Here is a 22427-nt window from a genome sequence, read left to right on the forward strand (position 1 = left end):
GGGGTGAGCTCCCGTCGCTCAGTCCCTGCTCCTGCCAACCTAGCAATTTGAAAGCACAAAGTGCAAGCAGATAAATAGGTACCGCTCCTGCGGGAAGGTAAACGGCGTTTCCATGTGCTGCTCTGGTTCGCCAAAAGCAGCTTAGTCATGCTGGCCACACGACCCAGAAGCTGTACGCCGGCTCCCTCGGCCAATAAAGCGAGATGAGCGCCGCAACCCCAGAGTCAGCCACGACTGGACCTAATGGCCAGGGGTCCCTTTACCTTTATAAGGAATATCAGATTTTTCATAGTTTGTTTCTTCAAAGCACATCAGCATTGAGTCCTACTATTTTAAGTGAATGGATAACAACTTAATGTAATTCAGGATTTAATTATATGGTTGTTTCAACATGAAATGCTATCTGCCTGAACATGATGATCAACATAGTACTTCATGCAATGTAGTATTCATTGACTGCATCAAAAACTAGTACAAACAGTTTTTGTTGTTAGTATTTTTGCACACAGGGAATTTAATTTTGGTCTTCTGTGAGGAACACAAAATTGTTAAAAGTGTTGCTACTCATTTACAGTATTTAAATGAGGAATAAGCTTTTGGTGTTAATAAGAGTTAGGTTTGTATACATAGAATAATAGAATCATAGAATTGTAGAGTTGTAGAGTTGAAAGGAACCTCAAGGGTCATATAATCCGACCCCCTGCAATGCAGGAATCTCAGCTAAAGCATGCATGGCAGATGGTCATCCAACCTCTGCTTAAAAACCTCCAATGAAGGAAAGTCCACTACCTCCTGAGTGAAACCACTCTTTCTGATGTTTAGTTAGAATCTCCTTATAACTTGAAGCCATTGGTTTGGGTCCTAGTCTCCAAAGCCGGAGAAAGCAAGCTTGCTCCATCCACCATGTGACAGCCCTTTAGTTATTTGAAGATGGCTGTTATATCTCCTCTTTTACAGATTAAGCATACCCAGTTCCCTCAACCGTTCCTCATAAGGTTTGGTTTCCAGACCTTTGATCGTCTTGGTCACCCTCCTCTGCATACATCCTAGCTTGTCAATATCCTTCTTAAATTATGGTGCCTAGAACCGAACACAGTACCCCAGTTGTGGTCTGACCAAGGCAGAAGAGAGTGGGACTATTGCTTTCCTTGATCAGGTCACTATGCTTCTGTTGATGCTTCCTAGAATAGCATTAGGTTTGTTTGCTACTGTATCACACTGTTGACTCGTGTTAAGCTTGCAGACCAGTAAGACCCCTAGATCCTTTTCACGTGTACTACTGGCAAGCCAGGTGTCCCCCATCTTATATTTGTGTAGCTGGTTCTTCCTGCCTAAGTGTAGAACCTTACATGTGTCCGTATTGAAATACATTTTGTTAGTTTGGGCCCAGTTCTCCAGTCTGCTCAGGTCATCTTGCATCCCGATTCTGTCTTCAGCAGCAATGGCTACCCCTCCCAGTTTCGTGTCATGTGCAAATTTGATGAGCATCCCTTCAATACCTTCATCCAAGTAATTTAGAAATAGGTTGAACAACAACAGGCCCAGAGCAGGTGCTCTATATACACTCTAGTGCTCTACATGTGCTCTTGTCTTCTGCTATCATCTGACCTGCCTTGTTTAGACATGTTGCACAGTGGTGAAATGGGGATTTGAATATGACTTTATTGGATGTAGCTCATAATTTTTTAGCACATCCATGTTGGATCACAATGCTAAATCATTTTTGTTTTTGAAATTTTAATTGTCTTTTTAAAAAACAGATGAAGAGACTCACTGGAAAAAGAGGTGACCCTTTCTATGAAGCACAAGAAAACCACAATTTAATTGGTGTAGCGAATGTCTTTTTGGAGTGCCTTTTCTGTGATGTTAAACTTCAGTATGCAGTACCAATAATTAGCCAACAGGGGGAGGTAAGTTTCAGTCTCTGGTGTCATCTATTCTGCTATGAGCAGCAGGTATGTATTAAGGAAGGAAAGGCACGATAAAGCCACTATTAATGCATCAATGATGTCTTGCTGCATACACCTGCAATAAGACAGCAGTCAGGATGGGAACACAGTCTAGGGACACGAGAAGATTGGGGCCACTGAAACATTAAATAGAAATGCTTTGAGTAGAGGGCAAATGACCAAGCCACTGAATTTCATGTACTGACGACCAAATTTTTGACTATAGTTCACTTGCTCCTCCGGTGTTCTAAATCTAGAAGTCAAATCAAAGGGGAAAGTTGTGAGTACACAGAAGGCAATTCAAAACAACTATCAATAACTTCCATTTTATTTTTAAACATGTAAATTTGGATAATAGCTGAGCAAGGAAATGAGAATTTTACTGGTTAGATACTGAGCACCACATCTTACATGTGAACCTCCATAATGTCAAGTTGGATCTGAGACAGATTTGAGAATGGTCATATGTAATGTGCAATTGTTATCTGCATGCTGTTTTTCTGTTCAGTTGAAGCTACAATTATATTTATATATGTAAATATGTGGATTACTGATGCTATGCAGTACTACAAGGTCTTCAATATTAATATTTTTGGGGTGCAGGTTGCAGGGCGTCTGCATGTTGAAGTGATGCGTGTCACTGGTGTTGTCCCAGAACGCCTAGTGGAAGGAGATGATTCTTCTGAAAACTCAAGTGAAAGTGGAAGTATAGAAATCATGGACAACAATGGAGAAATTACTCACAGGCCAAAAAAACTCACCTGCAGGGTATGGACATATGTATATTAATATTTTAATAGGATATACCTATATAATACTCTAAACATTTTGCATGTCTTACAATCAGCAATGGGAAATACCTTGTCACTCATCCATTTCCAGTTGGTTTCCATACACCTTCAGAGATTTAGTTTATCTTTATTTGTCGTATGTTCATACTATAGTCTGCACCTTGGATGGAAGTTTTAGACAAGTAAAGTCAACAATTTAAAAATGTAAGCCATTCATTGGGGTTAGCTAATTTACAGCAGTTGAAGTTTTCAATGCTTGTCCAGCAGTACATGTGTGTGGACAAGGATTACCAAATAATCTTACGATGCTTTTGTTTGTTAAACATATTGTATATATTGAGTGTTAATTTTTAGATTGTTTTATGAGCCTAGCTGTGAGATAAAATTGGCCTTACTTAGTCAACCATTGTCTAACTGAATATTCTGAGTATAGCTGAATATATTAATATAAATATGCCAGTATATTGAATTACAGTTTTACTGTTGTCTAGGTAAAAATTAAAGAAGCAACAGGACTACCTTTGAATCTCTCAAACTTTGTCTTTTGTCAATACACCTTCTGGGATCAGTGTGAGTCAACTGTTGCAGCACCAGTTGTAGACCCAGATGTGCCTTCACCTCTGACCAAGGATATCCAGTTTACAGTGACTTTTGCTCATTGTAAGGTAATTTAGTTTGGTTGGAATGCTAGAAAAATACATTTGAGTCCATATTTTACACACACACACATATGTATGATTCCATCCTACTGTACAGTGAGATGGAGATGAAACAAGGGGTTCTAATACCTTCATTAAACAACAACAAAAATTCCTTTCCATTGCTTTCAAGTGCCTCCCCCACCAATTACCTTCAGTCCATTCCACTCACCTTTTGGGCAGGCCACCAGGTTCTTCACACACACTCTGGGCCACAGTTTGGGAACCCTGACATAGGTTAAACAGAATTCTGCAAGTCATTAGTGGCATTGAATGCTGGAGTTGTGTAACCTGCTCCTGGTACTTTTATTTGTGATTTCCAGTGGAAAGAGGAAGGAAGACAGAACATACAACTTGGTTCTTAGGAAACCTAGTCAGAGAGAAGATGTGACCAGCCTATTCACTGTTATGGAAAATGGGATTGGATTAAGGAAATGAAACATTAATTCTTCCACAAAAACATATTAGTTAGGAGTGAGTTAGTCTGGCAAACTTTCTGGTCTCTGAAAATGGAGCTTTGTTATTCCTAAAATGTTTGGTGGTTATGCTTATTTCAATATATCTCATTAGAACAGGGACTACAGTATTAAATATGTTGTAGTAATCAACACAAAATATGGAATTTTGACTACCTGTGCAAATATAACTGAAGTATTAATATAAAATAGTGGTCTGTTCAGTATTATACAAAATTCTGCATTTTACCTGGTTCATGGAATTAATATCTTCATTGGGAGTTTTTTTCTGCCCACAAGAACATTTGAACATTCATCTGGTTTTTTAATCATAGAGCTGATAAAAATCATGCTTTAAGTGTTTTGCAGTAAGTATTGCAATTTTCTAGGATTATGTGGTGAATGTAACAGAAGAATTTCTGGAGTTCATTCAAGATGGAGCACTTGCTATTGAGGTATGGGGTCACAGATGTGCTGGAAACGGCAGTTCCATATGGGAGGTGGATACTCTACATGCAAAAACCAGGACCTTGAGAGACAGGTAAACCTATGTTGTATTTTCCTTATAGTAGTGAAGCCTCATTTCAAATATAGGGAGAAAGGAGGAAGTACAGCACATGTGCCAGAGATGAATTGAGAGCTAGAGGGTGATGGGTGTGTATGCCTGTGAGAGGTGGTAGGAGAGAAATTGAGTACAAAGAAGAGATTTCTCATAGTCTTCTTTCTGCAATAATATTTGATTTGTTAATTACTAATTGTATTGTTGCTTCCTGCCCTTGGCACCTTGGGGAAGAAGGGTGGGATAAAAATCTAATAAGTAGATAAAATGAATGGTTCTACAAATTTCTACTAAAGTGTAAGGAAGAGTATTCATACTATTCTTATTGCTTTTTGGATTGTCTCTAGGTGGAATGAAGTGACACGTCGAATAGAAATGTGGGTTTCAATTCAAGAACTGAATGAACTGGGGGACTATACAGCTGTGGAGCTCCACCAGGCAAAGGATGTAAATACAGGAGGGATTTTCCAGCTTCGACAGGTACAATTAATTTTATCCCTCCCAGATAAGAATACTAAAGTGTGTTTACATTAATTTACATGTTTCCCTACTTATATGACCAGGGTCATTCTCGCAGAGTTCAGGTGATGGTTAAACCAGTACAGCATTCGGGAACATTGCCACTTATGGTAGAAGCCATTCTGTCTGTCTCCATTGGCTGTGTGACTGCCAGATCAACCAAATTGCAACGGGGGTTGGACAGTTACCAGGTAGGATAAGTGGCTTTAAAGTGCTAAATTATTATATTGTGGTGCAGATTTGTTGTTTTCACTTGTGCCTTTGAAGGATACTGTGTGGAATTTGTATGTACACTTGAAGCAAGGCATGGATGATAGCTTCTCAAGGGCCATTAGGAATGGCAGCTAAATGGAAATCATGTCTTGAACTGGCATCCCTTGAATGCCAGATACAATATCAAATTGGTGACTTTCAGGGGCTTGTAACCTTTCAGGGGCATCTTGCTGGCCATTATCAGAAACTGAATGCTGAGTAGATGAAGTTTGCTGATGGGAATTGTAGTTCAAAATATTTGGAGGACACCAAGTTGGAGCAGGTTGATTTTAAAAGTTTATTGTAAACTAGTCATCGCAAGCCTCAGGTACAATCTCTTCCTCTTTTGTAAGCCCGATGAGGAGACTGAAAGGACTACCTGGAGATGCTAGGAATTGAACCTGAGACCTTCTGCATTCAAAAGCAGATGCTCTGCCATTGAGCTACAGCCCTTCCCCTCAACAACCACTTGCTCACCTCTTGGGCTCTGTGCATTTGTATACTAAGAAGTGACTTACACTTGATGTGCTTTGGAGGGACTGAATCCAAGTCTTCCCTCCATCCACAATGGCCTTGTTTGCATGTAACCTTAAATCATAGTTAAAACAACAACAACAACTCTGGAAGGGCTCTCCAGCCTTTTTGGGCCCATAGGCACATTTGCAAACCAGACAAATAGTTGTTGGCAACCCCCCCACCCCCTTTTCAAGCCTAATTTCAGCAGCCTCCTTTCTGTGACACGTGGTAGGACACAAGCCTGAATCTGCCTTGTAGGGTGGGCAAAGCTGGACTCATGATTTGTATCTCTCCGTATAAATCAAAAGTGGTAAGCCAAGCACAAATACTGGCTTCCACTCATGACTTATTTGGAAGGAAACAAGCCATGAGCCCAAGTTTGCATGTCACTACAAGACAGACTCTGGCTTCTTTCCTTTCCTGCATGGCATAGTCAGATGCAAAGGAAGGAGGAAAATGTTTGTGCACATTAAAACATAGTTTATTTTAAGCTACAGTTTAACATTGCACGTGAACCTGGCTATTATGTGATTGCTGAATGCCCACTGTTACATCAAAGATGTGTAGACTGAGTGCATAATGATAAAGATCCAGCATAAATTACCAGAGATAAACCTCATGTAGAAGAACAGGTGGACACTTCTCCCATCAGTCATGTGCTTCAAAAAGTGAACTAATTAATTTAAAACAAAACAACAACCCAATGCTTGAAAGCATGAAGATATCATATACATAGTTTATGTCTCTAGAAAGCAAGGGAGCATCATTGCATGAATTTTGCTTCTACGTGATTAGGTATTAGCCTGGAGGTCCTGACTCTCAAAGCTTTTTACAGTAAGTGGTAAAGAGGAGCAGCACATGTCTGTTCTCTTCACCATACTAGTGGGTCATTAAACCTTTATATAAACAAAGAAAATAAATAAAATAAGGTTTGATGCTTTCTGTTCTGTCTTGTTCTAATTTGTGTCCATGATGTTTGCTCTTATTTGGAGTTTGTTAGCAAGAAAAATGCATGTTCTCTATGTTTATAAAGTTTATTTTTTTCTACCAGAGAGGAGATGATGATGATGATGGTGATATGGATAGTTATCAGGTATTGCTGCTGTTGTTGTTGGGGCACATAGCATGGGGCACAGCTAATGCTAATAGTTATCAACTCCAAAAAGTTACTGAAATAATTTGCTCTTGGAACTTTATGCATTAAAAGACACTGATTTAAAGAACAAGCATCTCAGCTTAATTTGACAATACACTGTGCTCCTTCATGTGACATTTCTAATGATCAATATATTAATGATTTATTTAGATTGTTGAAAATTAAGAAACAGCATGGTGGCTTGCAACTTAATTAAAACAACTGTCAATAAAACAATGTAAAACAGATGCAGGAGATACAAGATAGCAAAGAAATTTCAGGGAGGGAAAAGCCGAGGATTAAAAACCATGTCAAGTACCTGCCAGAAAAGGATTGTCTTCACTCACTGATGAAAGTCCATCGAAAAGGGGACAAAACAGACTTCCCTGGGAAGGAAGTCCCGCAGAGCCTGGGCAAGGCAACAGAGAAAGTTGTATTGTGTGTCGAATTCAGATGTTGGTGTAATGCAACGGAGACGTACAAGAGAGAGCTATAGACATCTCTTATATGGTAGAATTGAGGCCAAAAGCTGAATTCTTCATTTTTTTAACTAAATAATGTTTGAAATCATAATAATTTTTACATACAATTATTTGTCATCCATAATTTTTACAGGTTTCATTAAATCACATTTTGTTCAGTGCAATAACAAAAGCATCAAATATTTGTGTGTACTGTACTGTTAAACTATTTTTTAATAATAAAAAGCTAGTCCTGTAAAATTTACTTTCCTGATGCCTACAGCTTTAATATATTTATGAATTAATGAATTATGTATGAAGGCTTCTTAATATTAAGGGTTTTTAAAAAACTTTTTAACAAGCAGCAAAAAACAAAAAAAACCACCAGTTGTATAAATGTAGGTATCTATGCAAATACCCTAGTAAGTTGTACAGTTGTTCCAAAAACCAACAGCTCAAACTACAGGTGATGGCTGATTCAAATGCCTAAAGCTCCTCTCTGACCCAGTCCTGTGAAACAAGGAAACTAGAAGTCCAATTTAGGAGTATAAGGAATAAATGGGTGAGCAGTGCTAAACACCCACATCCACACACCAAAGGCAACTCAACACACACTGCTTACCTTCTTGCAACCTTCTCCCCAAGCACTCTTCTCACAGATAGAGACACTTCTGGTATTTAGCCTGGATGAGGAGAAAATGGCTTCAGAGAACAAACTGCAAGTAGATAAACCACAAGGAGAGGGAAGGCTTTGCACTTCCCATCCAGGAGGACCCCCACCTCCATAAATATGGTACTTCGATAAGTTAGGCAGATCCAGATTTAAATACACCATCCTGCTGTCAACAGTAGTTTGAGCCTGAATTAGCTACTAACTTGCTTCAAGCGGTTCATGGCACTTCCTGGTAATGAATTATGAAGAATGGATCAAACATTCCTTTAATACCAGAAAGCATGATTGCATGATGGGTTTTTGTTTGCATGTGGATGATTTAGTTACTCTGGTAACAGCTTCTCATAATGGAGTTAATACAGGTTTAAGGGTATATATGTTGATGTCTCTTTAATTGTTTTCTCTTTCATATGCTACTAAATAGTTTGTTGGCCAATGCATTATTTTTCTGCCTGGATCTAAATCACAAATTTGCAAGAGACAAAATACACAAAGAGCTCTAACTATGGAGTGGGTGGTGCAGTTTCAGCTTTTCATTCTTTATGCTCTTTGCAAGTTGGGTGAGCTTCCCTTCTTGGGTTATGTACTATCTGATGTAAAGGTGAATGAACACTATTTGTTAACATCTTCCAATCAAAGCTGAAAACTGCATAAAATTAAATGTGCATGTTGTATATGTTAAAAAACAACAACTCTCTTTTTCCATAGGAGGAAGACTTAAATTGTGTGAGAGAGAGATGGTCAGAGGCACTAATAAAACGCAGAGAATATCTAGATGAACAGATTAAAAAAATCAGCAATAAACAAGGTTTGTGGATCTTGTGATTTAATTGTAAGAATTTTTCATTCCTTTGTATCAAAAAAGAATGTTAGCCTAGTGTATTACTGATTTATTTTTAAAAGTTGTTTGTATTTGAAAGGCTTTTTGTGATGTTCAGCTCATTATAAAGTGAAAAATTAGGATAATTCGCTCATTACAAAATGAATCCACCTTTGAGAGCAGAATTTTCATTAGCTTTGTTGGATCTAATCTGCATTCATTGGAATTCAAAACCAACCTGTCACTTTGCTACTCTTAAATAATTGGAAAATGTATTATTAACCCATTGTTTTCTGGATGCCCCTGGAAAAAGTACTTCCACAGTATGTGACCAATAGTCCACTCTTCATATCCGATATCTCATTATAGATAAAACAGAAGATGACATGGAAAGAGAAGCACGTCTTGTAGAACAGTGGGTAGGGCTAACAGAAGAAAGAAATGCTGTGCTAGTCCCAGCACCAGACAGTGGGATCCCAGGTGCTCCTGCAAATTGGTAGGTTGACTGAAATGCATTATATTTCAGCTTGCTTGCAAAATAACTTTTGAGTGAATATTGTATGCAGTTAAAAGGATAGTAAAGATCTGAGGGAAGAATAAGCTGCTAAAATGCTAAATGTGTGTTCATCTTTTTTTAAAAAATGACCTTTATATTCCACAACACAGAACATTAGTGCCCTTAGTTCAGCTAAAAACTTATTACAACTAGAAGAAAAACTGCTGAAGTGAACTGGTTGTTTTTTTGCTGGTCTATGTATCCTGAAGATTTATCACACCCTGAGATCTTTGGATTAAGGGCAGGATATAAATATTTTAATATATAGAAAATAAAAAAGGTTTCTGGAGGTAAAATGCACAGTCATGTAATAATGTAGAACCGGGGTTTATATACAAGTTCATTTACAGATTCCATAATATTTCCTGTTTTATTAATGCTTGTGGTAGGTGTTAACACCTGTACTGGGGTCCTGAAGTAAAAAAGACACACTTTCTCCTGTCTCCACATTTCGCTCAATTATGCATTGAGATGATTAGATTCAGGACTTGCATCCAGCTCCAAACACTTCATTTCCATAAAACTAGGGACTGTTTAGGAGATATAGTAGAGAAAATATCACCACCCCACCCCTGTGAATTCTTTTCTCTTTTATGAACCATGGGACTAGGAGCTCTCCTGTTAGGGTCCAAGGATACACTGTAACATTTTGTTGTAGGTTCCCCCTAGTTAATGTCATTTGTTTTTAACGCTTTCAGTTTTCCATTAAAATATATTTGCATGTGTATGGTTTATTTTATTAACTGGGGTGTTTCCTTACTGTTAGGATCCCACCTTCTGGAATGGAAACACATATACCTGTACTTTTCCTTGATTTGAATGGTAAGTTACAGCTTATGAAGGGAGTGGAAGTATGAATTCCCTTGAATATGCTTGACGTATTTATATGCTTTCATATTGCCGGTGTTTTATTGCTGTTTGGGAATCTGAAGTGCTGCAGATCTGGATCTGGTGGCTTTTAAATAATCCAGGTTTTTTTGTTTATTGAATGTATTGAAAGAAGCACAGTTGTCGGGCATTAGAGTTCTTCCATCATGTGTAAAGACACATTCTTAAACATCTTCATCAAAAGTTCCAAAATGATATTTTGCAATGATTTGTATTTGTTGCCATGTACTTGCATTGTGGGGTAACAAATTGCATTAAGCTGATGTATACAAATGTAACATGAGAAGTGTAAGTCTATCCTATCTAAAGCATTGTTTTCCAATTATGCATGATTTCTGTGTAATATGTTTAAGACTGGGACATAGGAAATAATTAAAGCTAAAAAAATGTATTGTAACTTAATTTTATTTTTTTGTTAGCTGATGACCTCAGTGCCAATGAACAGCTTATAGGTCCACATGCATCAGGAGTAAATTCAATACTACCAAAAGAACATGGAAGTCAATTCTTTTATCTGCCAATCATAAAACACAGCAAAGATGAGGTAAATTTCTAGTGAGCTATTCTGTACAGTAGATGTATGGCTATCATATTTTTACTGTTTGCATTTCATCAATCCATTTTCTTTCTTTTTCAATACATTTAATGTTACATTATACCTTTGAAACCTTGAATTAGAGTTTACTCTTTTCTACTTGATTTTTGTTGAACAAGTGTGTATAGTTTATTGTTATTCAGAATAACCTATTAACAGAGTGATCTTTGATTAGCTCTTAATTCATGTGGGGTTGAAATACTTATATTTTGAAGAATAAACATTTAATATTCTTGAATTGTATAAATGAAGTCCAACTTCTTCTTAAAGTCTCTATGTAGGTGTTCCTTCCTTCTCATAGATACTTACAGCTAGTAACATAATATTCCACACCAAAGCCTTAGAAAATGGTAAATGCACTGACTTCCATGCTAGCGCTAAAAATGTCTTAGTTAATATATCCATAGCTGTCTCCCTGTGTGCTCCACTCACTTTTTAGTTGTCCCAAAGGGATGGTTTATGGATATCTTGGCTTATTATGTCTTTGATACCCTGTGAAACATCTATCCCAAACCCATAGTCCTGCCACCATTTTATATTACTTATACCCTTAGCACCCTTAACTTATCAGTAACCTGAGTAACTGTTGATATCAATGTAGTACAAAGTCTATCGGGTATAGCTATTATATTTGACAAAGAAATCAATGTTTATTTATTGCATTATGCGGTGCACAAGTGTATGCAGTTATGGATATGCACTTTGTTAACATGTTGATTAAATGCAGCTTATTTTACACTATTACTAAACTAAGTCACCTTTGAAGGACCTAATTTAAGATTCTTTTGCCAGATTGTTCTATTTACTCCATCCCAGTTAAGCCTCACCAACTCTATAACTAGGACCTTTACTGAAGCCTCTCTTTTGACCTATACTGACCTGCTGAAGCACAGGGCTGTTTCCGTTGCTCTGCTCTGGAATCTTTCTCTCCTACCTGACACCAGACAGAGCCTGGCATTCCAAACTGCCTCTCACTTCTTCTCCACTCTTCAGCCTGAGCCAAGCCAATTCAGCTACCCCAGCCTTCCTTTCATGTCCTCTTGTTCCTTAATCTTCTTTGTTCTCTTCTTCTGGCTGCCCACCATGAACACCAAGCACCAACAAATGCTGACTCCTCTCTGAGCAACATGGACTAACCCTAACTGACTTTAACTGCCATATATTCACTTCTTCTGCCCCCTCTGGTCCAGCCCCAGCCAATCACATTGTCTAACTGAATATTCTAAACCTGCAACCACCAATCAAAATGTGGGTACGTTTTATTCTTCTTTTGCATACTGATAGTTCTGTCTCCAACCCCTCCTTGGCTGTCTGTTTAGCTCCCCCAGTGACAGTTAAACCAACTGCTACCTGATCAGGCAAAGCACTTTCCCCATCAAATACATTACAAAAAAAATTGACAGAGGTACAATTCTACTCAGTTTTACTTAGACTCATTGAAACCATGGGACTTTAATCGTGTTCATTAATTGCTTTTGTTAATGTCGTGTTAATTGTCTAAGCATTTCTGTATTTCAGGAATGTTAAAAAGGTAGGGTAAACATTTAAGCAATTCAGATCAGTTTCCTTTATAATATTCTACCAAATTGTGCTCCTAGGTTTCGGCCACTGCTGCATGGGACCCTTCTGTGCATGATTCAGTGCACTTGAATAGGGTAACACCTCAAAATGAGAGAATCTATTTGATTGTGAAAATTACAGTCCAACTCAGCCACCCTGCTGCAATGGAACTTGTGCTACGTAAAAGAATTGCTGCAAATATTTACAATAAGCAGGTGATGGATGAATTCTGCTTAATGTATCTTGTTTTGACTATATTTCTTTTTTGTTGACTTAACTGTTGGGATAAAATTTAGAAATAATAAACTAAACCAGGAAGTATGCACATACAATGCTGTTTTTTAAAAATAAAAAACCACAGAAATGTTTTGTTGATGTTTAGTTTCGTTACTAAAGGAACATGCAGAATAACAAAAGGAACATAAACAAAGGAAGGTATACAAAGCTTGATAAATGTTTAAATAAAAAGGTTAGCTTATGGTTGTAGTAATTTACATTCCAATTTATGCAATCAAATAAAGGTGTTTTTTATAATGTTGCATGTGTTGATGGAGGGTGAAAACAATGTTCAATTGTTTTTACAAAGTAAAATAACACCATGTTTCTTTTAATTTTTTGCCATTCCCAGTGAGGTATTGGGTGGGATGAAAAATATGCTAAGGAGGCTGAATTGGGATGCCAGGATGAGAGTTAGCCCCTACCCCATTGCATGTGACATGAACCTGCAAGAAACCATTTTATTAGCTTGCTTAATCACACTATTCATCATACGAATACTTTATTCTTTAATTCCCCCCTAGAGTTTTACCCAGAGTCTCAAACGAAGAATATCTTTGAAGAATATATGGTATGCTTGTGGTGTGGCCTACGAAATAGTTTCAAATATACCAAAGGTAAATTCTACTGTACTTTTTTCAATAAGTTAGAATAAATGAAAAAATCAAAGTAAAAGAGATTCCTGTAAACTGCATCCTCAAAGTACTGTTTTAGGCATTCTGAAGTGGCATCTGTATAAGGACTGCATAACGTTGCATTCTGTTTGTGTCCCAGTTTTAAACAGATTAAATTAAGCAGTTTAATTTTTAGGCCACAGAAGAAATTGAAGATCGGGAGACACTGGCTCTGATGGCAGCCAGAAGTGAAAATGAGGGTGCATCTGATGGTGAAACTTACATTGAGAAGTATACTCGTGGAGTGTTGCAGGTAGAAAACATTTTGAGTCTTGAACGATTAAGACAGGTGAGTAGAAAAAAGCTTCAGGCCAAATTAGTTTAGTTATTGTAAAACAATTGCCACAAGAGATGTCTCATATTTCCATTTTCTTTACCTTTACTATGAGAATGCTGGCAAACGTTTAATGTGAACTTGCTCTTGGGGTGCAATTTTGATATAATGTTCCATTCTTGATCTGTCTTCAGAGACCTCAAACCTGATTAAAGTAAAAATGATTTTTCTGTATTAATAAATATACCTTTATATATACTTTCTGAAGTGAGTTTTAATTGCCTAGATCTCTATGTGAAACTATGGATTTCAATTTACTCATTCTGTCTTAACACAGGCAGTCACAGTCAAAGAAGCTATTTCTACTAAGACTCGACACATGCAGCGGAGTGTCAGTACACCAAACGTCCACAATGTAAGATAATTTTTCAAGGTGAAAGACTCACATATTACTAAAAATGTTAAGGTTGTAGACAAACGTATTCATTTTGACCCTGGAGAAAATGAGATTAATCAGTAGAATAAGTTGTCAAAGGACATATTCTACATATTCCAGTAGTTATTTGTCAGGGATAATTTAGGTTTAATGCTCCTTTCCTACATGCAAGTATAACCCTGCTTTCCTTTAATTGCAAGATATACAGTACATGAGTGTTCATGAAGTTCTATTGCCATGTTTGTCAGTCTTTTGTTTATTTCAAATGCAGCCGAGGCTTAGCAGTGGGTGAGAAGACTGTGGTTCTCATGTGAAGGCCACCCTGCTGCTAAGCAGGCTAATAGCATTCATTGGGCTCATATTTATTTATTGTTGTGTTTTAGGTATCCTGTAGTCGATTAGATATTTCTGGCTGTGATGAAGATAAGGTATGAATATTAAGAAAAGTGAACAGATGTGGTGGCACCTTTTTGGAAAATGTAGTCAAATACAATTGCCTTTTCCTTCCTATTTGATACAAGAAAGCCTTAACTTTAGTCTTCAGTAATAATGATAGGTTGTTTAGAACAGGAATGTATAATTTGATGTATTACTGACTCGAGAAAATCAAGTTGAGCTGATCTCAGGGTGCTTCACAAAATAAAATATGAAAGACTGTCTGTTATTTCTCTGGTGCAGGGGCATGCGGGGGTGCAATAAATTTCTCAGGGTAGTTAGTAGTGAATCAATTACCAAAAAAGTCCTAGGAATCTTCCTGTGAAATAGGAGAGATTACGGGGTATTTTTGTAATAGATTTTAACAAAATAAGACTGTGCTCCTAGACACACCATGGAGCAAGTACCACTGAATGCATTGGGGATATACTTCTGAATAAAATGCACAGGATTGAGTTGCGTAAAATAAATCTGAAAAGTTTTGGTAGTAATAAAAAACATGTATGTGTGAGAGAACATTGACTATTTTGAAAGGATCTGAACTCTTTTCTTGTATCTTGAAAATGAACATTTTCCTGTTTCTTTTCTTGGTTGTTTATGACTTTAGGGTTGGTCAGAAGGTCATCTAGATGTATTAGATTGTTCTTCCAGTTATCAAGATGTATCATGTTATGGTACTTTACCCAGAGATTCTCCTCGCAGAAGTAAAGATGCTGGTGGTAAGATTTTTATTGTGTCTAGTTTTAATTGGGTCAATATATGAAATTATATATATATATATATATCAGTGATGCAAAGGGTATTTCCCTCTGTTATACTGTCTTTAAATTCTTGTGGTAAATGTGTAAAGCAGCATTCAGTCCTAAGCAATACAGTGTTTTAATCTGCTAGCAAAGGCTATTTCTCCCATGATGATGAAGGTTAGCTTGTGGGTGCTTTGCTGCTGCAAGGGCCGAAAACAACTATCCCAGCACCCTTTAAGAAGGTTCTGAAGTCAAAATGGGATGTGCCTCTCCAGACCAAGCACTTAGGATCATATACCAATAAGTTTTATCTCCTAGAACAAGCATTATTATTTTATATAGTAGAATCAATGCACATAGTGCTTTATGTAGTGATATGAGCAGTGATATGTTTAGAGAAGCTTTTAATGTACGTGCATTACGATATTTTAATATTTTGTTGGAAGCTGCCCAGAGTGGCTGGGGAAGCCCAGCCAGATAGGCGGGGTATTTATTATTATTATTATTATTATTATTATTATTATTATTATTATTATTAGACAGTTTCTCCCCTGAGGAGTTTACAAAAGCAGAGGAAGAGAAGTAGGAAAAGAAAATGTGCACATGCATATACATGACAGCATAAAGGAAGAGGAGGGAGATTTAGTGATAAGAAGGAAAGAAAAAATATATATTGGAAGCTGCCTAGAGTGGCTGGGAGAATCAAGTCAGATGGTCAGGGTACAATTATTATTATAAAGAATAACTGCTTAAGGAACAAATGATTAAAATTTGGTTTTAGTACTAATGTTGTAGCTTTGTGACTTACTTTGTTTTAAACTGCCAAATTACATATGAGTTGTTACCTTATGCTGACAGGTACATTATCATTCTCTCTTGGGTTATATTAACCAGCAGCTGCACTGAAATTCTAGTGATGCTACGAGTCATATGTAAATAATTACCACTATGTACTTCTACGAAAGAATGGGAGGCTTTTTCTTTTGAGACATCCACAGCTCATATTAGTTCTCTTTGAAGTATGTTCTGAATTGCAGACAAGCTTTTTGCTAAACTTTGTTTAAGGAAAACCTTCTTGATGCAAAAGGAGGGAGTTGTAGGTGATAAAGTATGTTTACTTTACAAATAGCAGAGAGCATGCTTTGAGACATGCTGGACTGGTTTGCATATAATCCTATACCTTGAGCAAACCTCTCAAACAGTGTGAGAGATGGCACTGTGGATACAGGAGGAGAGGAAATCAGCAAAAGTTGCCATGCCCCCTCCCCGTCGCTTAATTAAAAGCCGTTTTCCACGGTGATAAAGTCTGGATCCAACCCTCTCTGTTACTCCACTGTTATTTTGTTGTACAAACAACATTTACCATGAATGGTAAGCAGGGAAATGAACATATTTCATAACATGGCACAAATGAGGATCTAATATGCTCGTCATCATGGTTATTTCCTGTGGTGCTTTATATCACTTTCTTTTTCATTTTTTACTTATTTTTGCAGTTGATGTTAGAATAACTAACCTATTTGTGTGTGTGTTTATTTTCATTATCCAAGGTTATGTATCAGAGAATCCTCATGCATCAACCGTCAGCCCATTTAAAGCATTTTCTCCACAGCCACCCAAGTTTTTCAAACCTTTAATGCCAGTAAAAGAAGAACATAAAAAAATCTCCTTTGAAAGTCGGCCTCTACTTAGTAAAGAGGTAGGTAGTTAAGAACTATTATAGTTTCTTAATCTTGATTAATTTATGTGCAAGTAGCTATTGTCTTTGCCAGTAAATAACTTGCAGCTTGCATTTGTGATACAGAGAATTTGGAATCCTACATTAAAATTCAGCAATTCCTTTTCTCTGTACTGGAATGATAATCCTATTTCATTTTTGTCTCCTTTTGTTCAGCATGGAGTGTGTTTCTGCTTAATCGTTGTCTGTTGAAAAACAGCTGTCCTGAATTGTCAATTTCTTTTATTAGGCTATAGCACTATTTGAGGAAACGGTTTCATGTTTTCCACAACTGAAAACAAATGTGGTGTTGCATGGATTTCTGTAATTAAGCCATTTAACCTCCTTGCCTGAGGTGTTTTAAAAACATGTCCTCCTGTCTTACTAACATGCATGGGTTTGTAAATACCTTATTTGTGTGATGTTTTGTGTGTCTTAACCTTTGCAGAGCATGCCATCATCTCAGGTACATAGCGCTGGTTGTGTTGTGCCCTCAGGAAGTAATGCCAGTAGCATGCCAGTAGAACACAATAACATACATGAGGAAAATATTGTAAGTTTTGCATTGGTTTCTGTCATAATGCCTGGTGGTGGTTTAAGGCCCTCTCATGGGGTGTAATTTTTGCTATACTGTAATAGTGAAGGAAACAAGATGTGCATACAACGTGCATGTTGGCTTTTAAATATGTGGCAAAATGCATAATTTGTTACAATTATTTTAAATTGATCATTCATATATTTTGAAATGATCATTCATATATAAGTTTTCAAGGGGAAAGGTAGAACTTTGTAGGGCTTATTCACTGGTAAATTCAGAATGTCAGCATTCATGAACTTTCCAGTACTTCCACATGTTTAATTTGTAGATTGGTTTAGACTGAAAAATGTAAACGTTGAAGTGTACAGCAAAGCAGACTTGCCATTCATTTTCATATATTTGAAATGTCCACCTTTCTTGGCTTCCTCACATAGACAATCAACTTTATAAAATAAAGTGTTGTATACCTAGCGTTGACACTGAAGTGGATATACTGCAGTCTTGGGTTTAGGCCTGGTTTGGGGACTGAATAAACTTTGGTTGCACTGATGGATGACCTTTACTAAGAGGTAGATGGAATTGGGACCCTGTTACTCTTGCTTAGTCTTTCAGCTGCCTTTGATACCAGTGACCATAGTATCCTCCACGATAAACTGTGTGGAGTGGGTATTAGAGGCACTGTATTACAGTGGTTCCACACTTACCTGCATAGCTGAGTCCAGAGAATAACATTAGGGGAGTGTTCTTTATCCCCTGGGGTTCTGACATCTATATGAAGTAGTTGGGTGTGGTTGATAGGAATTTTGGAGCAGTACACTGATGATATGCAGCTCTATTTATCCATAACATCTGAATCTGGAGAGATTGTGCAAGCCCTGGACCAGAGACTGGATGCAGGCCAATAAATTGTGTTGAAATCTTGTGAAGATTGAGGCTCTTTGAATAGGCGGTTCTCGTTTCCAAATGATAAGCCAGTTGCTTCTTCTGATTGGGGTTATGCTCCCTCTAAAGCATCAAGAGGTGCTCTTAGGATACATCTTTGTCACTGAAGGCTAAAACATTTGCACTGGCTGCCTATATGCTACCAGCCCAGGTTCAAAGCCCTTGTGATATGAAAGCTGTGAACGGGTTGAGTCCAAGATAATTTAACTACATTGGTAGTTAATCCTCACCACCACCACAAAAGGCATTTTTATACCACTCATAGTCAAAGTACTTGCTTATTCAGATGCTACTTGACAGCAATTTATGGCCAATCTTGGCTTCTGGAAGCAGATAAGCTTGCAGTTACCTGGCAAGATTCTTAGAGATCAGATCTCTGCCTAGAATGGTAGGTAGTGAAGATAGGCCAGAAAGTTTGAAGTTAAGTGTAAAAGGAGATGAGGAAGAGATCAGAATCAGAAGAGATAAGTAAAAATATCATTTGAGAGGTTTTGGGTGTTGGGAGCAAGGAGAAAATATATCTTGAGGTGTACATTTAGCTGCTGAAAGCACAGGAAAACCTTCAGCCCTGGGGGGAGAAGTGTGGAGGGAGATTTATAGAACAATTGTGTGCCTGGGTGTGCTTTATCTTCTAAGTTTCCTCTTTTTCCATTGCAGCCTTTATTGGCTTGGCTTGGCTTGCCAATTGACCTGAAGACCCCATAGACAGGCCTGCTTTCATATCTTTAACATCTATACAATGTGAAAAATCAGCCAGGATGATTGTAGGGCATGGGAATCAATATGACTTGCTGCTAATGGCACCCAGTGAACCACTTGTTGCAAGGCAAAGAAGCAGCCAGAAAAGTTGTCAACCCTCTAAATTACACAGGAGCCTGGTTAGGGGGAAAAGTTGGTAACCCTTAGTTCTAACCTTATTTCACTTAATAAATTAGCCACTTAATAGGCATGAACAGTTGTAAATGAATTATTGCCCTTATAAATGGTGCCATGTTATTTTATATTAATGAGGATCTCTCTTTCTGGAGTTTTTGATTTCAAGTTTGCCTGATGAGGGGGACACAGATGGCACTGTGGTCTAAACCACTGAGCCTCTTGGGCTTGCCGATGAGGAGGTTGGCAGTTTGAATCCCCACAACGGGGTGAGCTCCCATTGCTCAGTCCCAGCTCCTGCCAACCTAGCAGTTTGAAAGCACACAAAAAAGTGCAAGTAGATAAATAGGTATCGCTCTGGCAGGAATGTAAACTGTGTTTCCGTGCATTGCTCTGGTTTCACCAGAAGTGGCTTAGTCATGCTGGCCACATGACTCGGAAACACTGTCTTCGGACAAACACCGGCTCCCTCGGCCTGTAAAGCGAGATGAGTGCCGCAACCCCAGAGTCGTCTGCAACTGGACTTAACTGTCAGAGGTCCTTTACCTTTACCTTTTTCCTGATGAGAGAGTTGTAGCATAGCCTTCTCAAAATGTAATCATATTTAATTAACAAATATTCTGTGGTTATTCCAGTTTCACCACTACCTTGGAGCTAGATGGCTATAGGTGTCAGCGCAGTGGACCTAGATCCCAGATTTGTCTGTGAGCAGATACATGGAGCTGCCACTATCCTTTTATGTTATGCTTTGTTTGTAGACAGCTAAGTGAACTTGATTATGGTATCTATAAACAGCAATACATTCTTGTTTACTGCACAGCATAATTCATTTCTATACAAAGAATGTATAGAGAAAGCATTAAGAGGATTTTGCACTTCACTAGTGGAAGATTGTATTTAAAATTATCTAAGTTTCTTTTGGTATAAAAACATCAGTTACATTCACTGTTAAAATTTCAATTATTTTCATATGTCAACAAACAGTTTTCTTCAAGGTATAGAAACCACATAGACTGCAGAGTAGTTACTTATTGTCGTGTTCACCTGATATTGCCCAAACCTCATTTTCCCCTGGCTTTTGTTTTCTCTGAAAGGATCCTTCAGTGTAGAAAAAGGTTGCAAGAAATTTTCACTTTTCAAGGACATTGACTGGACATAGTGTGCTGACTGTTGATTACTGAGCTAGTGGAGGATAAGCAAGAAGATTCTGAAATGATTAGATCATGTTGGACTAGTTAAAATGTCTAATGAATGGTGAGCCCTATCTTACAAATTACTCAATCTATGTCATAGAAATCAATTTTTAGTGGGTAAAACTTAATTCAAGTTCTAACCAGTATACCTCAAACGACTTCAGTATTGGCACTGTTCCACAAATTGGATCGTATCATTATATTCAGACTTTATGTCCTGCCCATGTAGTGCTAAAATTGTTGCTGTGCAACTTTAGATTGATATATCAGTGAGAACAACTTAATGTGTCGCCAGAGTGGTGCATGCTCTAGTTATCTCTCGCTTGGACTACCGCAGTGCGTTCTATGTGGGGCTACCTTTGAAGGTGACCCAGAAACTACAACTAATCCAGAATGCGGCAGCTAGACTGGTGAGAGGGAGTGGCCGCTGAGACCACTTACCACCAGTCTTGAAAGACCTACATTGGCTCCCAGTACGTTTCCAAATGCAATTCAGAGTGTTGGTGCTGACCTTTAAAGCCCTAAATGGCCTTGGTCCAGTATACCTGAAGGAGTGTCTCCACCCCCATCATTCTGCCCGGACACTGAGGTCCAGTGCCGAGGGCCTTCTGGCGGTTCCCTCGCTGTGAGAAGCCAAGTTACAGGGAACCAGGCAGAGGGTCTTCTCGGTAGTGGCACCCGCCCTGTGGAACGCCCTCCCAACACATGTCAAAGAGAAAAACAACTACCAGACTTTTAGAAGACATCTGGAGGCAGCCCTCTTTGGGAAGCTTTTAATGTTTAATAGACTATTGTATTTTAATATTTTGTTGGAAGCTGCTCAGAGTGGCTGGGGAAACCCAGCCAGATGGGTGGGGTATAAATAATAAATTATTATTATGTTAATTATGCTAAAACAAGTATTTTTGCCTTTGGAAAATATCTCTCTCACCATAAATGGCCACTTGATAGTGAAGCCATTGAATAAATCTCTACTAAGTATAAAGCTTGGAGAGCACTGCATGCTGTTTTTGGTTATGCAGAAGTCCCCTCCCAGCTGTTTTACTGAACTGAGATTTGGAGATTAACAGAAATGGAACATGTAGAAATTTCACAGAATGAATTTCTAAGATCTACACTTAGAACCCTACATGGTACTCCAGTAGTTTGTATTACTGTAGAAGTTGGATTAATGCCCGCAAAGTTCCTCACTCTCATGCTGTTTGTATATTATTACAAGTAGTTTAGAATAAATTGTGATACACTATTGCAAAAATTATTCTTGGCGCAAAGCAGACACAAATGCAAAAACAGTTGACTAGCTCACTGTGTGCAAATAATGTCACATCAACCCCCATGATACCAAGAACTAATATTTAGCTTGCCATGACCACCCCCCTCCAATTATCCAAACTAAATTAAGGGTGTATTTCTATAATAAAGTTAGCAAAACACCCACTCTTCTATTTTTTTATATATATTTGATTATATATAACATGCTTTTGAAGGTTATTTTCTATGATTTCACACATTTTGTCCTGTATGTGGTCGATTCCAAATCATGCATACTCTGTCTTGAGAAATTATATCAGAAGTATCATTTCAGAGCAATTGCTATTTGTGAAATGCAGCTTGTTGAGGCTTCTCAATATGAACTTCATTTTGGTATTTATACTAAACACAAGAGGAAATTCCTATAACCATTTTCAGATAGTCTGGCCAGTTCTGATAATTTAGCTGGAAAAAACCCCATCAACAACTGATAGAATTAGGTTACACTTAAGAGCTGCTAGAGTTGCTGTTACACAGAAATGGACAACATAATTTACTGAAACAAATTCTGCAAACTGAAAATGTGTGATATATGTAAAGATTTGGGCTTTAATCCTAACATCAATTCCATGGGTGGAATGGAGTTCA

General features: G+C 37.8%; 1 protein-coding gene and 1 long non-coding RNA gene across 13 annotated transcripts in view; one reads left to right on the forward strand and one right to left on the reverse strand.

Moving 5' to 3' along the window:
• KIF13A (kinesin family member 13A) overlaps positions 1-22427 on the forward strand; it is an 80523-nt gene that overhangs the window by 51113 nt on the left and 6983 nt on the right. For 2 of the 12 annotated variants that reach the window (XM_053396781.1, XM_053396782.1), the window contains exons 20-38: positions 1761-1910; positions 2553-2717; positions 3232-3405; positions 4283-4434; positions 4800-4932; positions 5016-5162; positions 6791-6832; positions 8717-8816; positions 9198-9324; positions 10151-10206; positions 10692-10816; positions 12466-12642; positions 13228-13320; positions 13514-13666; positions 13989-14066; positions 14471-14515; positions 15130-15241; positions 16816-16964; positions 17431-17535. In XM_053396781.1, the coding sequence (XP_053252756.1) occupies positions 1761-1910; positions 2553-2717; positions 3232-3405; positions 4283-4434; positions 4800-4932; positions 5016-5162; positions 6791-6832; positions 8717-8816; positions 9198-9324; positions 10151-10206; positions 10692-10816; positions 12466-12642; positions 13228-13320; positions 13514-13666; positions 13989-14066; positions 14471-14515; positions 15130-15241; positions 16816-16964; positions 17431-17535 (2283 nt within the window). Of the gene's footprint in view, positions 1-1760; positions 1911-2552; positions 2718-3231; positions 3406-4282; positions 4435-4799; positions 4933-5015; positions 5163-6790; positions 6833-8716; positions 8817-9197; positions 9325-10150; positions 10207-10691; positions 10817-12465; positions 12643-13227; positions 13321-13513; positions 13667-13988; positions 14067-14470; positions 14516-15129; positions 15242-16815; positions 16965-17430; positions 17536-19119; positions 19637-20429; positions 20589-22427 lie in introns of those variants that run through there. The other 10 variants (XM_053396785.1, XM_053396784.1, XR_008331534.1 and 7 more) reach the window with 9 other exon arrangements.
• On the reverse strand, positions 1643-12210 carry LOC128417741 (uncharacterized). Its single transcript, XR_008331536.1, has 5 exons — positions 11747-12210; positions 7958-8018; positions 7194-7283; positions 2810-3427; positions 1643-2202 (listed from the first exon to the last, which is right to left on the reverse strand). It is a non-coding gene; the product is annotated as an uncharacterized LOC128417741 (long non-coding RNA).

Source organism: Podarcis raffonei, chromosome 7 (genome assembly GCF_027172205.1).
Source record: "Podarcis raffonei isolate rPodRaf1 chromosome 7, rPodRaf1.pri, whole genome shotgun sequence".
NCBI classification, from domain to species: domain Eukaryota; kingdom Metazoa; phylum Chordata; class Lepidosauria; order Squamata; family Lacertidae; genus Podarcis; species Podarcis raffonei.